This window comes from Papilio machaon, chromosome 17 (assembly GCF_912999745.1).
Source record: "Papilio machaon chromosome 17, ilPapMach1.1, whole genome shotgun sequence".
Taxonomy (NCBI): Eukaryota; Metazoa; Arthropoda; class Insecta; order Lepidoptera; family Papilionidae; genus Papilio; species Papilio machaon.
Window position 1 is genome coordinate 518,209 of NC_060002.1, and position 22,170 is coordinate 540,378.

At 37.2% G+C, this 22,170-nt stretch overlaps 1 protein-coding gene across 1 annotated transcript in view; it reads left to right on the forward strand.

Annotated features, from left to right (window-relative positions):
• The window catches only part of LOC106708835 (homeobox protein homothorax), a 247,825-nt gene that overhangs the window by 154,293 nt on the left and 71,362 nt on the right, over window positions 1–22,170 (forward strand). The window contains exon 10 of the mRNA XM_045681887.1: window positions 12,563–12,711. Coding sequence (XP_045537843.1) covers window positions 12,563–12,711 — 149 coding nt within the window. The remainder of the gene's footprint in view (window positions 1–12,562; window positions 12,712–22,170) is intronic.

The window sequence follows — 22,170 nt, forward strand, 5'->3', positions numbered from 1 at the left end:
ATTCAAAAACGATGCTCCGAATACCTCATTGATTCCAAATTATTTTATGCGATACATTCAGGGCGACACTTTGATGTGTTTAAATATGTGGAACATTTTGTGTTATGTACTGTTAATAACTTCTTACTCCTGGTATGATCATTGGCTATCTTTGGCGACTGGTCGTGATTTTCGCGCCACCCATGGCTATTGCCGTTCATTGGTGCATTTGTCGTAAAATACGCTATTTACGAGCCTCTCAATTAATCGTCGGTTGCGTCCCGCGCTCGTCACGTCGTCATGGCGACAGCTCGCGTCACGCTGACGGATGGAGTCCGCACGAAACGTGACATTATCAGTGTTGCCACCGTTCTTGGCAAACACTCGCACGTCTTAACTCGACTCTTTGAGGTTACTTTTTCGTATTACACTGTCAAATACCTTTTTATAGCGAGAATTTATAACAGCTTATATTTGATGTTAAGATTCCTTATGATTCAATGTAGTCAGGCACTAATTTTCGTTACTCTTTATAAACTAAAGGCATTAAATCAACATTACACGACACATAAACATGGGATATTTTTAATAAAGTAAAAAACTTGTGTCAATAAAATGTATATTGCTTATTAAAAGTTCTCTTTATCCCTGAGGATAATTAAATGGTAATAAAATTTAACTATGCCATTATTGTGTTATAATAACCTTAATATTCTAGATGCGTGCGCGCGGAGGCGATCGCGGCATACAATTCCTAGCACGTCCAATTCAAATAACAATTAGTTACGAGGTAAACTCAGCCGGCGACGACCACGACGGCGACTAGCAGGAACTAGCAGTGTTACTGACCCAAACTGGACCGACGATTCTTCCTTTAACACCGTTTAATGTCTGTGCGAATTACTGTATGCGTTATGTCGCGGGAGCCGCTGGTCCTTTACTCGGAACTCTCGCTGAATATATTTACCGCGAGGAAGGTGGTAAGGAATTTGAAGACTTGCTAGACTATCGAATGTCGCACTGGGAATGTTAATTAGCCGTATCTGACGCGTACACGAGATTTATTCCGCTCAAATGGGTTTCGTGTGCAGATAAGACGCGGCGAGGTGACTCGCAAATCTCACTCAAATAAATTCTAGATCGATGAAAATATTCACAACGAGTTCGTGAAATACGCAATTGAAATCATTTACAGGCCGTTCACATTCGAAGCTCATATATTTTATCTGTTTTACGTTCTTTTTTTCTGTTGTAATGGAAACATTGTCGCTATCGGGTCGCACACCGGCCATTCAAAACATCTAGAAGTATCCTATCTTGACTGATTGGAGTCGGTTGGGCCTTAATTAAAACTCGCATTTCTATATGGGATGGTTCGGTTTTAGTGGATAAATTAAACACAGGCATCTTACGGTCTCTTTAATAAAGGCCATGTTCGTGTAGTAGGCTCGTTGCAGACGCGGTGCGAGCGCTGCGCGGGCGCGGCGAGAATGCGATGGTATCGCAGTATCAAGGGAGCACTCGGCGTGTATCGAGTGATCAGTATAGGACGATGACATCGAGAGGTTGCTCGATAACGACGGACGGACGACTTTTTGTTTTGAGTATTAATTTTCGCCTGCGATACAGGGATGATACGGCGGGTAAAGTCATGTCTACTTTGTTAAGGACATCAGATACTTAATGTTGCCCAAAACTTGTTTATACGCTTCAGAGAAAGGGAACGATAGTTTGATGCGGTCTCCTTACAATATAAAGCGTAGGTTGTTAATTGTTTTTTTTTTTTTTTGCAATTTTTTTTAAGGTCGTCATCGTCCTTTATATGTATGCAAACTTTGAGATATAAAAGATATAAAATTTCTTAAATTGATTAACGATAGTGGTGGGCTATTCTTTCTTTTTATTAGCGTCGGTATAGTGTAATCGAGAGGCGAGTAACGAATACACCGTCTAGAAAGGTATAAAAGATGGCCGCGTCAGACGTACAAACGGACAAAACCGCGAATTAATCACCCGACAAGTCGGTGTAATGTTACTGCGTGTACTAGGCTATCATGAGTCGGGCGGTGTTCATAAATACGCGATATGAGGCCGCACACGGCGCGATCATGCGCTCCCAGTACCCGGCACCGACCGGTTGCTACCAGGCTGCGTAGGCGATGTCTCACTTGTACCGGTAAATTCAAAAATTCCGATATCTCATTGGCCGTGTTGTTCGGTGACAGGTCTCGTGGCCTCGTGGGTAGCATCACTAATCTCATCTGTCAAGATACAAAGATTTAATAGCCATCTAAATTACATCCAACTTCATCCATTGATCTGCTATCATATCTTTAAAATAAAATATATTTCAACTGTATTGTTGGTAAGCAACATTAAATATGCAAATAAAATCAAAAATAATTGGATAAATGTGATTATAATTAACAAAATTCCGCTTTGACTCACCAACAAGTCTATCAAATTAAATGTCGCTCTAGTGGAGGTAATGGCAGAGATTCACATTTGCATCGAAAGCAAAGGGAGTTAGTTGATCATCGTCTGCAAACATCAACCCTCGCTCGCTGACAGTTTAACCCCATTTAAACGAATGCGTCCACGACGACAGCGAATGCATATTTAACCGTCAGCCATCTTGATTAATATGCACGCGCCTCAATCTACACCCACGTTAACTTATTATTTTTAAAATTTCCTTTTACAATATTTAGTGGTTATTATTAAAATAGAAGAAGTAAAAATGAACTTAAAAGGTTGTAGGTAACTTAATATTTGACTTAGAAGAGCTTCTTTATTTTAATTAGGAATTAAGTTGAGTCATTCTTGAGTTAAATGAGGACCTGAAAAGTTCCGTTTATCTTAGTTGTTAGTAATGGACATTACATTACCTGTTACATTTAGGGTTATGTTAGAAATTAAAAACAGATACAGGAATGTTAATTAAAGTTTGTTATGCAAGTTTTATTATTTTAAAAGTGGCCGTTATTGATATACTTTGTTTAGGTAAAAAATACTGCTCATTTAAATGTCATACGCGTCGTAAAACGTTCGTGTAATCGTTTCGGTAATCATAAAAGGATTAGATTCTCGTATTTAAAATTTTAAGATGTCTCCAAAAACGGACCCGTCATAAAATGCCGGCACCTATCTCAGTCGTATCGGGTTTAATGAAAATCGCCCGAATCTCGCAAAATCCGGCCCTAACCGGTTAATATATGCGATTTTTATCAGTCCCGCCCGACCGGGGGCGGCAGGGTTACAAAATATGCAAAAATCAGCGCCCGGGGTGAATATTAAGTAATGTAATTTTGTTGAATATTACGAAATTAAGATTTAAATTGAAACCAATGCGCAGAAGGGAGAGTTCGTACTTCATAATTTGATAATATTGAAATTTTTTAACTCTCTTGTAATTCTGGTTAACTCAAATGTAAAGCTTTTAATGATGAAATGGTTTTGACAATCAAACTAAGGTTTTTCGTACACAAGAAAACAAAAATCTTCGAAATCGCTACGCGCATTGTCGACATTTTTTTTAACTCAAGATCGTCGTAAGAAAAGTTGCTTCAATATTCAAATTGGCGGAGCAAATGTATACAGTTGACATGTAGTTGCTACGCCGGTACTGACTGGAAAGACGATTTGCGTCGACGATTCCAAGTTGTAACGGAGCACGCGCAATGCGATACTCGCGACTAAGTAGCTTTAAGTAGCTTTGCGTACAAATGGACTTACGCAAATTTTAAATTGATTTCAAATTTAGTACAGGTTACGACGTACATACAATATTACAAAGCTTAGTTTAAACACATGACCGGTTACACAGGACAAAGCAAAGCAAGACATTTGAGTTGTAAGAGTTGCTGTGACTGATTAGTGACATAGATGTATGCGACCTGTTTAGACACGTCCACAGACAAACTTACCTTCTGACACTTGAGAGTGTATATAGTACCCTTTAAATCAGATAATACCTATGTTGTTAGGTTACAATGTCTTTTCTCCCATCATGAGGATATCAAGTACTCTCTCTCTAATAATTCCCTCAGTCAGTCTCCTTTGTGAATTTATAACACGGTCTATAAAGGAAGTATTTAAGTATTTACTATTTCAAATCCCTACATCATGACTATTTTTCAGTTCAGTTAACGCAAGGACTAAACCATTACTACTCTGGATCTGAATTCATACATACTTAGATAGGTACTTTAAAAGTATGTTAAAAGTTTTGAAAGTGCAGACAAAGTATTTGATGGATGATTAAATGAAGAAGCGAAGCGCAAAGAAGCGAGCATGGGTAAGATCGCTTAGCGCACAAAACGGCAGCGTTCGTCTGCGGAGTTACGGCACATTTAATGGTCCATAAAGGCACCCCATAACTCGGCTATCTACCGGATAATTCCGAGTGTTATTCCCTCTTAATTGCCCGTTCCGGGCGGAATCGTCAATTCGAGATATTAAACTAATTTTCAATGCTGTGTAATCGGCGCGACGTGAACACCTCGGCAAGGGTTGTCTCTCTGTCTGTCTGCATCTATACCAGCTACTCAAGTTTGAACAATTGATTTCATTATTGTTAAATAATGATTTTAAAACAGTTAATTAAAATTTGTCTGTAAATGTAGTAAAATCTTTATTCCTCGGTTTCTTTATGTCGTAAACATTTCTAACTTTACCATCGCATGTCCTATAAGAAGATTGACAATAACTTAATATGATATGTAGTTAATTTCATAAATAATTTTTTCCCATTAGCATTTAAAATGCTGGCATAATGGTATTAATTTCATGCGACTCCGACCGCCATTCATCAGTTCCCGCTGCCCGCTGTATGCAATGTGCGAGCCTCGCTCAACGCCATTACCTCACTACCCAATAATCTCACAAAAGCTCGATGCAACCGACTCTTCCATCATCACAAACATAATTAACACCACGACGAAGTATAATGACCTTTATGTCTATACAAGCAGAGTCCTCAGAAACTGCATTGATGTATTTGCGATAGGTCTTCGTTTCGGGTGCCAATTTTAATTAGCCCTCCCCTCCGCCCCTCTCTACCCGTCCGCAGCCCCCGCTGCCCGCGCAGTTCCCGCGACGCCCAGATAAGGGTGTTTGCAAATAGGAGGGACTGCAAAGAAGCCAATCCATCAAATCGGTGAGCGCATTACGACACCACGCTTGTCGCTCTTTAGGGATTGGTCACGTTGTTAAAATAATTTATCGATAAATTGGGAGATTATTTTAAAATGTCACGTTGGCAATTTCGAGAGCCTTTAAATATTTAAACAGGATCTTAAGACGGGCCGATGCTCCCTTATTTTCGTAAATTATGTTAAACATAATGAGGGAGGGATTCCAAAAACTACGCAAGAAATTATTGTTCTTTAATGTCTATATTTAAAAGAAATATTTAAGTCAAAAGTAAAAAGCAAATAGCTAAAACTGATAGCAACTTCTTGTGTGGTGTTCCGGCTATCGATGTTTCCCACGGCGGCCCATCACTAGCGGCGCGTGCTTTCAGTTGATTGGCGTAACTCGATAGCCCTGCACTCATTTGTGCCCCTCACTAATGTCGATAAATCTCGCAGGAGAGCGGTGTCAATGGCACTCGATAAAACTTCTTAAAAGTATCGTGGCGCCTACTTTGTGCAATTTCATTCTATTTAGATCGTATTTAATTTAGGATGTAATAAAATTATCCCTTTGCAATTACAATATCAGACAAGTTTTAACGTATTTTTACTAGTTAAAATTATTTATTTTGTTTTAAAATGACTTACGGATGTAACCATAGTATCCCTGCAACTGAATAACGAGGCGACGTGCACTCTCCCGGGGGTCGAAGATTCAGTGTCGGGTTGCAGCAATCGGCTTACGAATACCTCGGGACCAAACACCACACTATTGATGGATTAGCTTTAATGAGTGTTCGCATTTCGAAGTGCCACTTTAGATAATCTTGCTTATTGTACTTTTCAGATATTAAAATTTGCTAATGTACATGGTTTATAAGTATAACTTAGTTCTGATTTGCTAAAGACTAACTCCATGTATTTAATATAAGTAGTTATGGTAAAGAAAAACTGCTTTGATAATATTATTTTATATAACATTAAACTTATTTACTCTTTTGATGGTATGATGATGTCTTGATATTTTTAATAATTATGTAACTGTCCTAAAATTGATATAACAACTTTAGTATTAACCACTAAAACAAGTGAATAAGGATAGTTAAATACTATGAAAAGTTATTGCATACAGAGATGGCAACATTTTAGAACAAGTGACGTTAAAGATACAGTTATTAGTTGCTTGCTTGGTGTTTCTAGAGACAAGGTCGTTGAACTGTTGTGTAACAAAGTCCTGCTTCGCCACGGGCACATCGATTGCATTAAGTTAATTTAAACGTTCTCTTGACTTTTCGCACGCATCCCTCATTGTGTTTGTACACACCCATTTGGGGTTGTATTAGTGAATATTAAGGGTCGCTCCCTGTGTGCGTGGTCCCGAGATGAATTAGGGGATTACAGGGACTGCATCATGCAACTGCACTCTGATTTTGCACGCTGATCAAGCTACAGGATGTATCTATCTTACATGTAAGAAATGAAAGGTGAAACAAACAATATTCCTACTATGAATTTAAACTTGATATTATAACATTTTCGCAAAATACTTAAATACAGTATTACCCACTTATTTACATATCAAATACTAAAAAATATTTATGGTAATAGACCAAGGTATGTACAGCTCAATACCAGAAATTATTGGAATTTAAAATATGAATACAAAGCAAATGATTTCTGTGTAGTGTTGGAACGCTCGCAATAGTTCTGTGAAGCGCTTGGCGGAGGTTCAGCATAACTTTCAAATATCTGTCGAGATAAATAACAGGCCGCGACCGCAATTGAAAGATAACCAATACGATTTGAGTAAAATATAAACCGCAGCATTATCTTTAATGTGGCCTACTTTTAACGCGCGATTTCAACCAAAGCAATCACCCATTCGTGAAGGAAAGATGCATTTGAAACTGCTTTTATAGTTTTTATGTTTCAATTTTTTACTTTAAAAAATCATAATAAAGCAATACTCATAAATAAAAATAACAAAAAATACAATAGAATAAATTTTATTTCGAACAAATTACATCCATATAGTGTTGATGCAAAAAAAATTAAGACAAATTAATTCGTGACATTTTTGGTAACGGAACATTCTGTTACCTGTAATACCGAATGGTTAAAAGCAATTCACTCAATAGCATTGGGGTTACTTCAATTCGTAAATAAAACAATTACCCATCATGGATCTCACTGTTTTTGTCAAATTCAAATATTTTTATTGTGAGTGGTACACCCTATATCGCGGTGGGGAGCGACGCAGGGGCGACGGGTAATGGCCTAAGAGTAATTTTATTACTTTGCCCCTATTACCATCACAATGTGCATGCCACCGGTCGAATACGATACGCGGATACTCGATACTTTGCCTTGCGTTTCATCATTGTCATTTATTTTATCGATATCGAGTCGACGGTCGCCGCCCAACACTATTGGCTGCAGATGCTTCCCTAGTTAGCACATTGTATTTATTTATTTTTTAATACAATAGTTTGTTGCTTTTTTAACAAAAGAAACTTTTGAAATAAAATCTTAATTATCAATGAAACTTCAAGTTTTTCTTCAGCCAAAATAAAACAGCATAAAGGGACATACAAGTTGTCTTTTTAGCCGACTTCAAAAAGAAGGAGGTTATCAATTCGACTGTATTTTTTTTTTTTTTATGTGTGTTACCGCGAAACTCGGCCCCTGGTGGTCCGATTTTGATAAAAATTATTTTAATCGAAAGGAAGTGCTTGCAGGTGGGTCCCATTTTTTTGTTTTTTTTTTTAAATAACTAGAAGACTAGTAGATTTTGAATATAGCTTCAAAATTTGTTGCGGAAATTAGGGACATTTTTGCTTTCAGCGCTTACGTAGGCTAAACTATAGGACCTACATAAAAATGATGTATGGCGAATTGTAGCTCTTTAAATGTGCTAAATAAAAGTCCGCGATAGCATATATCTATCTTTTATAGTTTTCTCACAATAACCATTTTTTTCTTTAGAAACATTAATTAAATTCATGCCCTATTTCCGACGCTATTATTCAAGTTCAGTATTAACCCTTATGTAAATTAATATGTTCATTATCAAGAGAATTTAATGTAGATTATATTTGCAATTGAAACTATATCATTCTGTCTAATAGTTTAGGAGATATCGTAAGAATAAAATTACGCGGAAACGAAAAATGCTACATCGCGTTACAATGAATAGCACAAATTTGCTTTCTGGGCTTACGTAGGTCAAACTATATGACCTACATTAAAATGATGTATCGAGTAATTATAGATCCTTAAATTTGCTAAATAAAAGTCTCAGGTGGCATATATCTATCATCTATGGATGTCTCACAAAAACCATGTTATTATGAACAAACTTCGATTAAATTGCACACGAAAAACAGCGTCGTAAGCTTACGGCGCTATTATATTAGGTCCTTACATATGAAATTGGCGTTTTGTATGGGAGGAACAAAAAGTCGAATATTTTTTAATATAATATATTTAATTAATCAAAGTATGAACCATTATTTTCTATGCACTTTTGCCATCTCATAGGTAGTTCATTGATCCCTTTACTAAAAAAACCAGTCGGACGGGAATCAATAAAATCTTTGAAGGCGATTTGGACTGCCCCATCGGAGTTGAATTTTTTCCCTTGCAAGAAGTTATCCAAATTTCGAAAAAAATGGTAATCTGTTGGAGCAAGGTCCGGGGAGTACGGAGGATGTCTTAGACTTTCCAATTGAAGCTCTTCTAATTTAGTAGCCGTCTGTTGCGCAGTGTGTGGTCTAGCGTTGTCGTGAAGCAGCAGTGGCGTGGAGCGATTAACCAGCCTAGGTTGTTTAGCCGCTAGCTTTTCCATCATGGTTTGCAATTGCTGACAATAGACATCAGCCGTAATAGTCTGGCCAGATTTGAGAAAACTGTAATGAACAATACCGGCACTAGTCCACCAAACGCTTACAAGTAACTTTTTTGGGGTTAATTTTCGCTTGGGGCAGGATTTGGCTGGCTGGCCAGGATCCAACCATTGCGCTGAGCGCTTCCGATTATCGTAAAGAACCCATTTTTCATCACAGGTAATGATGCGGTTTAAAATACCTTCATTATTGTGCCGGTTTAGTAATGTAACGCAACAGTCGACGCGCGTTTGCCGGTTTGCTTCAGTCAATTCGTGAGGTACCCACCTTTCAAGCTTTTTAATCTTCCCAATTTGCTTCAAGTGAATTAAAACAGTTTTATCACTAACATCGCAGCCTGCAGCTAACTCGGACGTGGTTTGCGATGGATCCGCTTCCACAATAGCCTTCAACTCTTCATTATCAACTTGAGTCTCAGGCCGTCCACGGGGCTCGTTCTGCAGATCGAAATTTCCAGAACGAAAACGTTGGAACCAAAAACGAACTGTGTTTTCTTTTGCAACACGACCGCCATACACATCATTCACCCTTCGAGTCGTTTCCGCAGCACTAGTGCCACGGCGGAACTCGTACTCGTAAATAATGCGATATTTTAAGTTTTCCATTTTGTGAAATGAGTGACGCAAACAGAAAAAAACAGAAGAAAAAAAACAAATGAATGACGGTCATCGAACCACAAATACATGAGTCTATAGCTGCACAAATTTGAATTTGGAATTCCTTACCAAAGAGGAGAAATTCGTGATTAAAGTGGCCAGTACGAAAAACGCCAATTTCATATGTAAGGACCTAATATTATATTCGATATGAATCCTTATCCAAATAAATATGTTTGATGGCTAGAGTATTAAATGCAGATTACATTAGCCTTTAAACTATGTAATTCTGATCAATAGTTTGGAAGATATTAAATCATTAAAAACTACGCGCATTCGAAAAATGCTAGTGCGGCGCGCGGCTGGACAAAATTAAAGGCACGCTACGATGTATTAGTTCGTTAATTTTCAATTTGTATACCGATTTTGATAATTATTTCATTGTTTAAAGGATAAGTGGTTATCTGGTGTATTCTAAATTAGTTTTTGAATTGAAGTACACACATATTAAATAGGAAAGTCCTTTTCTTTATTTGTCTTATTTATGTCCTTATACGTATTAAGGAAATTTGTAATTAAACTTCAAATTCACTAAAAATTGAGAAATAAAACAAACATTTTAAGAAAAAAAAATAGCCGACTTCAAAACAAAAAAAACTATCTCAAACAAAATGCGTTTAAAAGTAACTTAAAAAAAACAATTTCAAACAAAATGCACTCAAAAGTAACGTAAAAAAACAATTTCAAACAAAATTCACTCAAAAGTAACATAAAAAAACAATTTCAAACAAAATGCATTCAAAAGTACCATAAAAAACAATCTCAAACAAAATACACTAAAAAGAAACAAAATAATGTCATGAAAACTTCTTTCTTTCTTTCTTCTCTCTTTCAAAAACCCTCTAAACTCTAAAGAAAGTTCTCTTCTTTCTTGTAACATGTCTATATTGTATAATTATTGTTATTTTGGAGTCGGTTTCGGCCTAAGTAGGGACATAAACGTAAGTATGTCTAATACATCTCAAATATAAAATGTCACCTATTTACTTCGGCCGACACCGACTGCGAAATAACAATAATTATACAATATAGACATGTTACAAGAAAGAAGAGAACTTTCTTTAGAGTTTAGAGGGTTTTTGAAAGAGAGAAGAAAGAAAGAAAGAAGTTTTCATGACATTATTTTGTTTCTTTTTAGTGTATTTTGTTTGAGATTGTTTTTTATGGTACTTTTGAATGCATTTTGTTTGAAATTGTTTTTTTATGTTACTTTTGAGTGAATTTTGTTTGAAATTGTTTTTTTACGTTACTTTTGAGTGCATTTTGTTTGAAATTGTTTTTTTTAAGTTACTTTTAAACGCATTTTGTTTGAGATAGTTTTTTTTTTAACTAAAATTTTATGTTGGCTAACATAAATTTCGTGTAATTTTTATTAACCAGGCCAGCAGAAATAAGACGGCGCGGCGCTCGCAGCCGCTCCGCTGATTCGATTTTGTTCCTGTTGCGATGAATATTTGATACGGCCCAGTGCACACTAATTTGTTTATCGTGCTCTGCTCTCCTGGTACACGCGGATAACATTTTCACAGTGAAATTTCACATTAATTATTCATAATTGGAAAACATCCCTTTATCTTCATTGCATTTGCACTGTTGTTTCTTTTTCAATCGTCTCGATAACAATACTGATTACTTTTGTAATGTTTTTACGTATATTTTTCAAAAATTTATTAAGTACAAAAAAATTGTTACTTTATTACAAAAACGGTCGATTAACGTAAAATTAAACAAAGCAAAATAAGTGAACATTATGTGAGGCCTTCGTCATATTCACGGCATAAGCGAATTTCACTCCTTGTTACTAATTTTTACTTAGATATTCAATCATCCATCCATCGATATCTATATATATAAAAGAAAGTCGTGTTAGTTACACCATTTATAACTCAAGAACGGCTGAATCGATTTGACTGAAAATTGGTGGGCAGGTAGCTTAGAACCAGGAAACGGACATAGGATCATTTTTACCCCGTTTTCTATTTTTTATTCCGCACGGACGGAGTCGCGGGTAAAAGCTAGTAAAAGATAAGAACTAGTTCTTGCAAAACGTAGCAAGGCTAGCCTCATCAAATCCGCACATCCAGCGAGTCAGCCAGTCAGCCAGCGAGCGACGTATATCGCGACGTAACGAGAATTAATTAAGCGCATATACTCAAGATAGGAATCAACGAAGTGGCAGCTGATTAAATAAATAGTCGGCGTTTCTAATTAATATGCCAGACGCGCGACAGATAAGCTAACATTGCGACATCTTTGCGATTAACACGTTATTCTGAATTTGCAAAAATTTGTCTACTCTGTCCAGACTGTCTATCTAATTTGCTAAATATCTAGTTATACCTAGATCATGCTTATAAAAACGCAAACTTACTACTTAATTAGTTCCACGTGTGGTCTCAAAGCTTTTCTCTCTTCCTTTGATAGACGACATATGGTCTATTGGTGTTTGTTTTTCATTACTTCCAGTTACTTGATACAGTTTAGATACTTGGAGCATTTTCTAAGAACGTGTTTCTAAGATGATCGTGTTACAGGAAGTTTGGTTTGTTGTTATTTTGAATACAAATCGTAATTATATAACAAAAACTTAACGTGAAAAAAATATATTATAGCTTTTAATAAAATGCAAAACTCGAAGTCTATTTATTAATTCTTGTGTACTTTAGCAGTTATTTCTTTGAGTGTTTCATTTACTTTAAATATATGCTTTTTTTGACTAGATAATTCTGGATCTAGAAATGTCTCAAGAATGCTTTATTTCAAAAACCAATAAGCCCGAGTCAATTTAGAATCTATCTCTTTATATCTCATATTATTTTAAAATGTTGTCTATTAAAGCTATTCATTAAATCATTCACAAATGTTTGACTCTCTTGATTGTTGTTAGGCGACGCGAGCAACGCCAGCATCGGCTCGGGGGAAGGCACGGGGGAGGAAGACGACGACAGCAACGGCAAGAAGAACCAGAAGAAGCGCGGTATCTTCCCCAAGGTTGCCACCAACATCCTTCGCGCTTGGCTCTTTCAGCACTTAACGGTGAGTACTGTAAGTCTAGTTGCACTTATAACCGCTAGATTACTAAATTATTATTATATCATAACTGCAGATGTATACAATTAAAAACGAAAGGACAATGCTATAATAATACTGCAAGTGATAGATGTAAAATATTTGTCATAATATCTTCGATTTCATAATTGGTAAAATGAGAGTAAGAAAAACTGTTAGCTCTTCTCAATGATTCGTTTATTTGAATTGTCAGCGTCATAGTTACGCTGTATCAGTGGTACAGTCCGAAATAATTTTCTTTTGTTCCAAAACAGTGACATTATACTGTGCGAACGCGGCCGCTCCGAGGCGCAGTTTAGGACAATTGTCCGGCGCCATGTTGTCGGATTTTCAATTAAAATTTCCCGACACACCGATAAATTTTTCATTGCGCACACAAAGACCTAGTTTTAGGAACTTTCCCGCTAGCGCCCCGCTAACGGAATTAAACTGGTCCGCGCGCTTCGAACGAGCGCGAGCGCCGTATCATTGTGATTGATGACGTAAAAAATAAACATTAGCATAAGACGAGTGCACGGTTCGCCGTTGCGTAGTAATTTCTAGAATGGCTTTCTGCTGGGGCGAGGGGTCGCGGGGGGAGGGGGGGGGCGGCGCGCGAGGGGGGTGCAATTTCATTACCGGTCCGGATCCGGGCCCATAAATCACCAGGGCCGAAGAAGGCGCTCCCGGCGTTCGGTTCAGGTGACGCGGGCTCTCCGGAGCTCGCTATTTCTGTTTCGTTCGCGACCCGAATCCCTCTCTTTACGGCCGCGGATTCCGCGAACCTTCCAAACGGTTTTAATTGCAGCAGCGCTGAAATGTGGCGCCCGGCTGAAGCTCGGCCGTCGATGCCTCACGTTTTGGTAGTAGTGCCCAACGACAATCGAATTAGAAGGCTTTTAGCGCGTGCCGCTTCGCGTTTTTGCGCCTTGCCGTCCGCGCCCATTATGTCCCAAATTACTTGTAATTGCTTCGCTTATCGCTAAGTGCTTTCATTACCGAGGCCGGATACTGTTTGGGTGCGGGACGTGGCATTTTAAAGTCCCGCTCCTGTTGGCGCTGTGCGAATCGAGTTTGAATTTGGCAGCGGCGTGCGGTTGCCGATGGATCGTCGTCAAAAAGCGCATCTGGCGGCTGGCGGGATGCGTGCACACCGCACTCGGGCCGTGTAATATTCATTCGATTAGTGGCTCGCCTCGGTCGCGATGACAGTGTGACACGCGACCACCGCTGATTGCGCTGTGTTTCAATTTGCAACAAATGAACTGGTGTCGCTTCGCCGCCGCTCGCCGCTCGCCGCCGATCACCGATTACAGGGAAACGAGCTCGGCAGAGAGCCGCTGACTGTTGATTGAATTCCGCCGCTCATTGTGACCATATCCCCATCGAAAATGTAGCAGGATCACTGCCCTTTGATTACTCTGTTGCATTTATGATTCTACGAATACATGATGTCCTAGTCATGCTCATACGATTGCTTTTCACTGCTAACTTTAAAAGCAGTGGTTTTCACTTTGCAAGATATTTTTTTAAATATTTAAATTTGGTAGCACATTACCCAATTATTGAAGACGGCTTACCAACTTTTAACAAATTTTATGAGCAAGAAAAAGTTTGATGTTATTTTGTGGCTCAAGTTAAGTTGGTACAACCAATTCTCTCTCAAAATAATTGTTTACCGTTTGTAGGTTGTGACAACAAATTAGGATATTGTTTGGCAGACAGATGTCACTATGTATGTACTGGTCATTGCAACAATTCGTGCTCCGCGCTGTATGCACTGGTAATTTGAACCTTCCTAACTTGTATTTGAACTCATTGATTGGTTAGTTTTGTTTGTTTTGCAATCACCGTACAATCCACGAAGTTCAGCGCTGAGTTTTGAAAGCTTTTTCTTTATTGTACATAAATTTATGTAAGTTTTGTCATGATTAAATCAAAGTAATAAATAGTCATATCACTTTCTTAATATTTATATCACACAACAGAACGTGTCCGACACTCAAATCCTGTCCCTCCGTCCCGTTGCACGCTGATTGTCACTCCCTGTCACGTGTAATCTTGTTAATGATTAATAAATCGGCGAGCACGTCGCGCACGCTCGTCCCGCGGTCCCCACTTCCCGCCCGACGCCCCGCACGCTTCGAAATAATATTGAATAACGTCTCCGAACAACAAATCCCACCTTGCGACTTTAAGCCCTTTCAGGGGGCTAAAAATAATTATAAGACTTGCGTAATCCTCCGCCTCAATCCCCGGTGAGAATTCTTTGCTTTGTCTTCGGCGGGTACATGTCTGTTGACACCGTTATGTTTGTGTAGGCGCGGTTATAAATATACCAAACTAATCTCTGTACTTTCGCTACAACACATATGGTTATACTGTCTTCGGTTTTTTTCAAGTTTTGTTGAACAAAAAAAGTATAAACAAGATTAAAACCTAAGCTGTACGTACAAATTAAGAAGGTAATTAGACGATGGATATTGAAAATTTAAATAGAGAGGACAAGACATGCTAGACGTCTGTCTGTTAAACAGGTCCTATACACGCCATCACTCTAAATAGAATTTTCTTCAAAAAACATGATCGTAATTTTGTAAGACAGCCTCAACATAATATAAATAGAAGCACCAGGACATCATGGAGCAAAGGAGATATTGCGAAATGCGGAATTCCTAGGCGTGCGGTGTTGAGTTACGTTAGTATCGGGTTCGCTTTGAGAAGCACCGCAGCGGAATAGAAGCATCGCGGAATAATCGCCCCGAAAGAATTTATACATTATTTATGCAGACTGCCTCTTGCGTCATGCACGCTTGGTACTTTACGGTTATTACGAGCCTTGTCAAAGTGGGCTTCATGAATTTATCGGAAACGCTTTACGGTTTTTATATTCCAATCCAATTATGCATGTTTTTATCATATCTCTCGTTTCCTTTCCAATTTTACATAATATCATTATAAATATGAAATTAAATCTCCGCTTTATCTTTTTAAATGTACACAGATAATGTACAACATCGAAATACATATTGTTAAGATAAAGTTTGACAGTGTAATTGAAAAGTAAAAAAAATAAATTATCTTTACTTTATCTTAAAACTGGCAATGTATAAAATACGTTGCCACCACTTTGTTATTATCAAAAAATATTCAAGTGCTGTTCTGATTGTTACCATGCAGCTGGTTAATCAGACCGAAGTTGCGAATGTCTTATTTTCCCACTTTGCCCACCATTAATCTAATAACTGGGCCTCCCCACGAAATATTACTCAATTTTCGCTGTTTTCGCCGCATTAAAACGTTGGGAAAAACTTTGTGTTCCCTTAGTTTATTTAGGGTAGGGCGAGTCGTAAGTTCCGCGCCGGCGTCGGGGCAAATTGCATACGAATCCTGGAAATGAGAATTTATTAATATTGGAAGGAGACTACGTAGAAGCGAATCTCCTACGAATTAAGCGTTAGAGGGTTTTTTATTTGGCAACCAAGTATAAATACTTGTTCAGAGGGACACTTGCGTGTGACTGTACTTATTTGACAGCAAGAATTCGCACGCCTTTATTGTTACATCGAAAATGTTTTCCCTTCGTAACTCCAATTCTATTCCTAAATGATAAATTCATTTAGGAATAGAATTGGAGTTACGAAGGGATTTAGAAATATGTATGAAAACAATATTTCTCTTAATTTTTGGATCCTAATTACGAGTGTTGAGATGTACTTATTTACATTTAATGGCATTTTACTGTCATTTTTTTTATATTTTTTAATTATTATTTAATCTTGTATAGTCGGTCAATGCACGACATAATTCCAAGTCACAAACACAATTTCCGATTTAATTTGATGTTAGTATGCTAACGGTCAAGAAGTGTCACATTTAATCATTTTTAATATCCGTAAAAATGGACTGTTATGGTGAGTAGGGTGACGCGGCCAGGGCTGGTTAACATAATTTTTTTCTTGGCGGCTTTTCGGACATTCCGCTATAATTTAATTTAGGGTAATAATATAATTAAATATTACATAATATAACATGTAAATCTGTTCTTTAATTAAAGTTTATTAAGTTTAAAGTTACATCAATCAATTATCCAAACAAAACATTCAAACAACGGACTTTTAACTAGACCGTTTAAGTTAAAAGTAGATAACTGCTAATATATTCGCTTGCTAACAAAATAAATACTAGAACTAGATTCAGATTAGTCCTTTAACAGCCCTACAGGGCACAGGAACCATTTCCTGCGTCCCGGCGTCCCAGCACCCCGGCGCTTCGGGATGGCGTCCACTTTTTAAGTCCGCGACATTTAATGGCCGCCGTTGGTACTGGACCCACAGGAAATTCGGATTTGCCGGAAATAGAGTGTGCAGATGAAAGAGACGTTGCATCGAACGAGAGAGATAGAGTCAGTTGTATATTATACAGTCAAAACCGTTTATAGCGACATCGTTTAGAACAACATACCGGTTAAATTGACCAAAATCAAAGGTCCTGGCTGAATGTTATTACATATCTTTCCTATTAATACCTGTCACCGGTTGTTACAACTATCGGTTTTTACGACTCAATATGAGTAGTCCCTTCGATGTCGTTATAACAGATTTTGACTGTATTAACGAAATTTAATCAATATAGACTTTGGGACTAGGATAACTGCTTGTGGTTCCCGCGGTGATTAAGTTAAATAAATAAAAAATGTGACCAAGTTAGTCGCAAATATAAGTTTAATATTAAAAAAAAACAAACAGCGTGTAGCAAATTATATTTTTAATATCTGAAAGTTTAGTCTTTCAATTAGGCACAGACCTTTGAAACATTGTCCATCTATAATTAATTAAAAAAGATTTTTTTCTAATTATTATTAGTGAAACAGTCAATGAGTCTTACATCATTAAAGAAAAAAAAGTAAATCAAAAAAAAAACAAATTAAAATAAAGAACATCCTGTCCTCTCAAAATATGTCTGATGGAATACAGATTATATAAAAGTTTATCATTATCTTGGTTAATTAATACTTGTCACCCGATACTTAGTTTGCAGTAAGGGTTGTTGTTTGCGGGGCGTGGGTACAGTTCCGAGGCGAGTTACTGTAGTATACCTTACATTTGTATAGGACGATTGTGTTGCCGAGATATTAAAGGGTTACGCTCGACAAATATTGACTTTGCCTCTTGAGACTAATCTATTTGTGGCGGGGATTACGTTACGCGGATCATTTTCAAGCCTTTACACCGACTTTGGTATAAAAGTGTTAAACATTACTAAAGGGGTTAAATAGACTTTTCTATCAGATTTTTTAGTAAACAAGACGTTTAAACCCTTCATGATTAAACTTAGGAGAACTTAATATGATAAGTTCGAATAATAACTTAGAATTAAAGTTACACAACACGAGATTGTTATTGTACAATCAACAATTATATCCAAACAAGAACTGTCGTTACTTCCGTGAGGTAACCGATGTCTACGTAAATTGTTCGTTACGTATCTAGTAGGAATCGTGGGGTCAGTTAGACTGCGGGGTCTGCGGGGTGTAGGGGCGGGAGGTCGCAGTTAAGATAAGGCTATATCTCCCGCAGTGGACGGAGACTCGGGTTTCAGGATGTGGGGTCCATCTTGGTGTTCCCTCGGGACGGTCAAGGGTTGTGAAAAATAACCGCATTTATATAGAAAAAGAGAATATTTAAGTTGTATGTTAAGCTATCTTAAGTGCACTGCGGTATCTTGCGGAATTGTTTTTTGTAGTCCTAACTTTGTTGGTTTTTTACTTTATTACGTTTGTAATATATTGGATTTAATTTTTCGCAAAAAGCGTCAGAATTACGCTTCGAACAAATGAAAAATAGAAGAAAAGACATGTTTTCGTCCGCTTCAATCTTGAAAATATCGCTTTCGTCCGCTTTTTTAAAACCAAGAGCCAGTCAACAATCTAATTAGAGTTAAATAGACAGATATTGAGACCGACCACCAGTTTTTTTTAACATATCCTTTATACCCGGATTCCTATCACGCTATAAATACAAATGGAGTCGACAGGCGGAAAGGAAATAACGGGAACGCAATATCAAAGTACCAGGGCACCATAAGTTAGCGACACGTAATATCAGAGTACCGAAAAATCCGTCGCAAGCCGGCTCTAGCCTTTGATTAATGTATTCCCGCGCTACTTATATTGCGAAGAGATATCCCTTATTTTATTCGAGTTGGAGCCCCGTACGTCAGAGGTGTTATTGTAAATCTAGGGTATATTAAAAAGGGCGGTCGGATATTTATACGACGAAGGATACACCTGAGATAGGTCCCGGCACATCGGGTTTTACTATAACGTACGTAAATTTAAAATCATATCTTTCATAAATAATATTGTATTTATATTTTACTTAAATACTAGCTGTCGTTTATAACTCGGTCCGCGCGGAATTAAATACAATAAATCTACATTTATGCCAAATTTCATCAAGATCCGTTAAGCCGTTCCAGAGATACATTCAAAAAAACATCCATCCATCTAAACATTCGCATTTATAATATAAGTAAGATTAATTAAGTTGAAGTAGGGTAAGTAGAGATAACATTTGTTAAGTTACTTTAATCTCTCATCGTAATTATTTCCAAAAATCTCATATGTCTCAATTTTGATTCTCTCTCTCTCTCAATTTATATTGATTTGTTGAAACTTAAGAATGTTTGTGATAATACTGATGTAAAAAAATCTTTGTAAAAACTGGATAAATTAAATAAAAAACATTTGTTGAATTTACAACAGAAAGTAGCACGTTATTTGCTTAAGTTTTTAGTAAATTGCAATTAAATACATTTTTACTTAAACCTTAATAATTTCTTGAATTAAATTTGGTCTAGACAAGATAAATCTAAGAGCAACCAAGTAATGAAGAACCAAATTTAAAATGAACTCTTTGGAATTTGTGTTTATTAACTTAAACCAGATTTTTAATACTTTTTAAATTTGCGAAGTGGTTTGAAAAATTTAAAGCCCAACACATTATTTCTAAAATTTACAATAGATGGCGCTGTTTAAAAATGTATCCAGACCATTGACCGTCCGCAAGGGACACTTCACCGGCCACGTCAAGTACGCCCAGCGATGAATTTATAATGCACAATCAACCCTTCAAGTTAGGGCTAGTCGATGTTTTTCTTTAAACAAGGGTCTTGACCTCTTTAATACGTTACCGGAACACGTCACAATGAAATTGCGATAGAAAATTTTTGCTTCCTTCTATTATTTAGTAGTTTAATGGTAGTAACGTAAAAGTAAAAGGTTTTGTATTAACATCCTATCCTTTACTTATTAAACTCTTGTATTTACTTAAACTAAACCAGAGACAATTCCAAGTTACTCCGCACTTTGGTACATCGCATGATTACCGAGTAAGTCCCAACATGCGCACTAACTTAGGCAGTAAATTCGAATCCGGCCGGAATAGGTGCTACGGAGAATTTTTCCGAGAACCCACCGCCTTACGGGAGGTCGGTAAAGTTGGGCCAAGTAATCTAAAGTTAGGTGCGCTCGGGCTATTTAGATGAACATCTTAACTCTGTCGTATATCTACATTGCAGTTCTGCGACATATCAGATATTGTGGGTAATGCACCTTCTTTATTACTTAAATATCTCTTCTGGTTTTCCGATTTAATAAATTGAATATGAAAGAACGACATTTGTAAATTAAAATTTTCGTGTTAATTCATGATAATGGCTCGAAAATTCTATTTCATGCATAGGCTGTTCTTTTAAGTTATGACTTTCTTGATGTTCTATAAAAAGACATCCTGTATATTGCTAATCTTATGATATACTTCTTACAGTAAAGTACAATAATTTGTTCTGATTAACTAGCGAGTACACTTTATATGGATATAAATTACATTCAAAATGGCGTCGAATCTATCCGGGCATGCGTCCATGCATGTCGATGGTATATTTATTTAATTTTAATAAACAAAGCATTTGCATATGCGACGTAGAGCTGCGGCGGACTGGGGCGGACTGGGGCGAGCTGATAATGCATGAATTTGCATCACGTCGATGAATTATCGTTCAGGTGGCACACTGGCCACTATCTGACGTTTCGCACACGCCAGCAAGGTGCAACTGGTTCAATCTTGTTACAATTATGTGAAATTTAAATATCGCAATGAAGTTTCATTTATTCTTTTGCAAGATTTTGAGACCTTAAAAGTTATAGTACGCTAATTTTAATTTATAAAACTAGACTCAAATACGTTGTTCTCTAATTTTTTTTTATTAATTGACTAATGTAAAGTTAAAAATATTTCTGTAAACTGTTATCTTGATATAAAATAATAGGGAAATTTTATTTTACTCTATCCGTCGTATATTTGTGTCGCCGCGAGCCAGTCGTGCCTGCATAATGCGGGCACCAGGGGCCCAGGGCGGCTTAGCTAATCGCCGGCCGGCGGACGATTAGCCCAGGCCGGGCAGATAAGGCCCGCGCGATTGCACACTGACCACCTCGCTGCTGCCCTCCTAGTATCAACAGCCAGCAACCCTCCAATTTAACTAACTTTTAATCCGTCTTAACTGTGACGGTCAATTGGACAAACGTTTAAATTACCAGATTTTGTTTAATTACGCATCAAACATGAAAGTTTTATTTGAAATAACTTGAAATCTATTTTTGAAATTAGGTTAATACATCATTCATTCGATTTAATAATTAAATAACTTAATTAAATTAAACTAGAGCTAAAAGGGATTTTTTAGAGATAAACGGTGACAGGTTGATAAAATTGTTGCAACCTACAAAAACAGTTTTAGACGTTAAGTATAAGCCGTTAAACTCAGGGCTTTTTTCAGTCTACTCATGTCACTCTTTCAACTAATAATTATAACTAGAATTTATTTCGACGTATACGATACGATTTTAAACTTTGGTTAGGCAGCGAAAAGGTATTCATTGAAATATCCGTAAATGCGGTGGACGATGAAAGTCCGTTTTTAAAGGCATAAGTCGCGATGAAATAAGTTGGAGTTGCCATTAGCGGGATTGCGATGGCGCTGTCGGCTCGGATTCGCGCCGCTTTATCGTCGGCTAATTTAGAAAGCGGCTCGCAATAGACGGATAAAGTAAATTGAAATGTGACTACGGCATGCGATATGCACAATATTACATTTTAATTAAAATGATAAATTTGCAATAGTTGTCATCTAACCATAGTGCAACATTACGAAAGTGTACCAAAGATGAAATTATAAATGCGAAAGTTTAGATGGATGGATGGATTGATATTTGTTTGAAGGTATCTCCAGAACGATCCAAAGGGTCTTGATGAAATTTGGCACAGATGTAGAACATAATCTGTACGTCCAGATTATGTTCATAGGCTACTTATTAATATTTTTTTTCAAACGGAAGGAGTCGCAGGCGACAGCTAGTATTATTTAAATTTTAGAACATCTTAA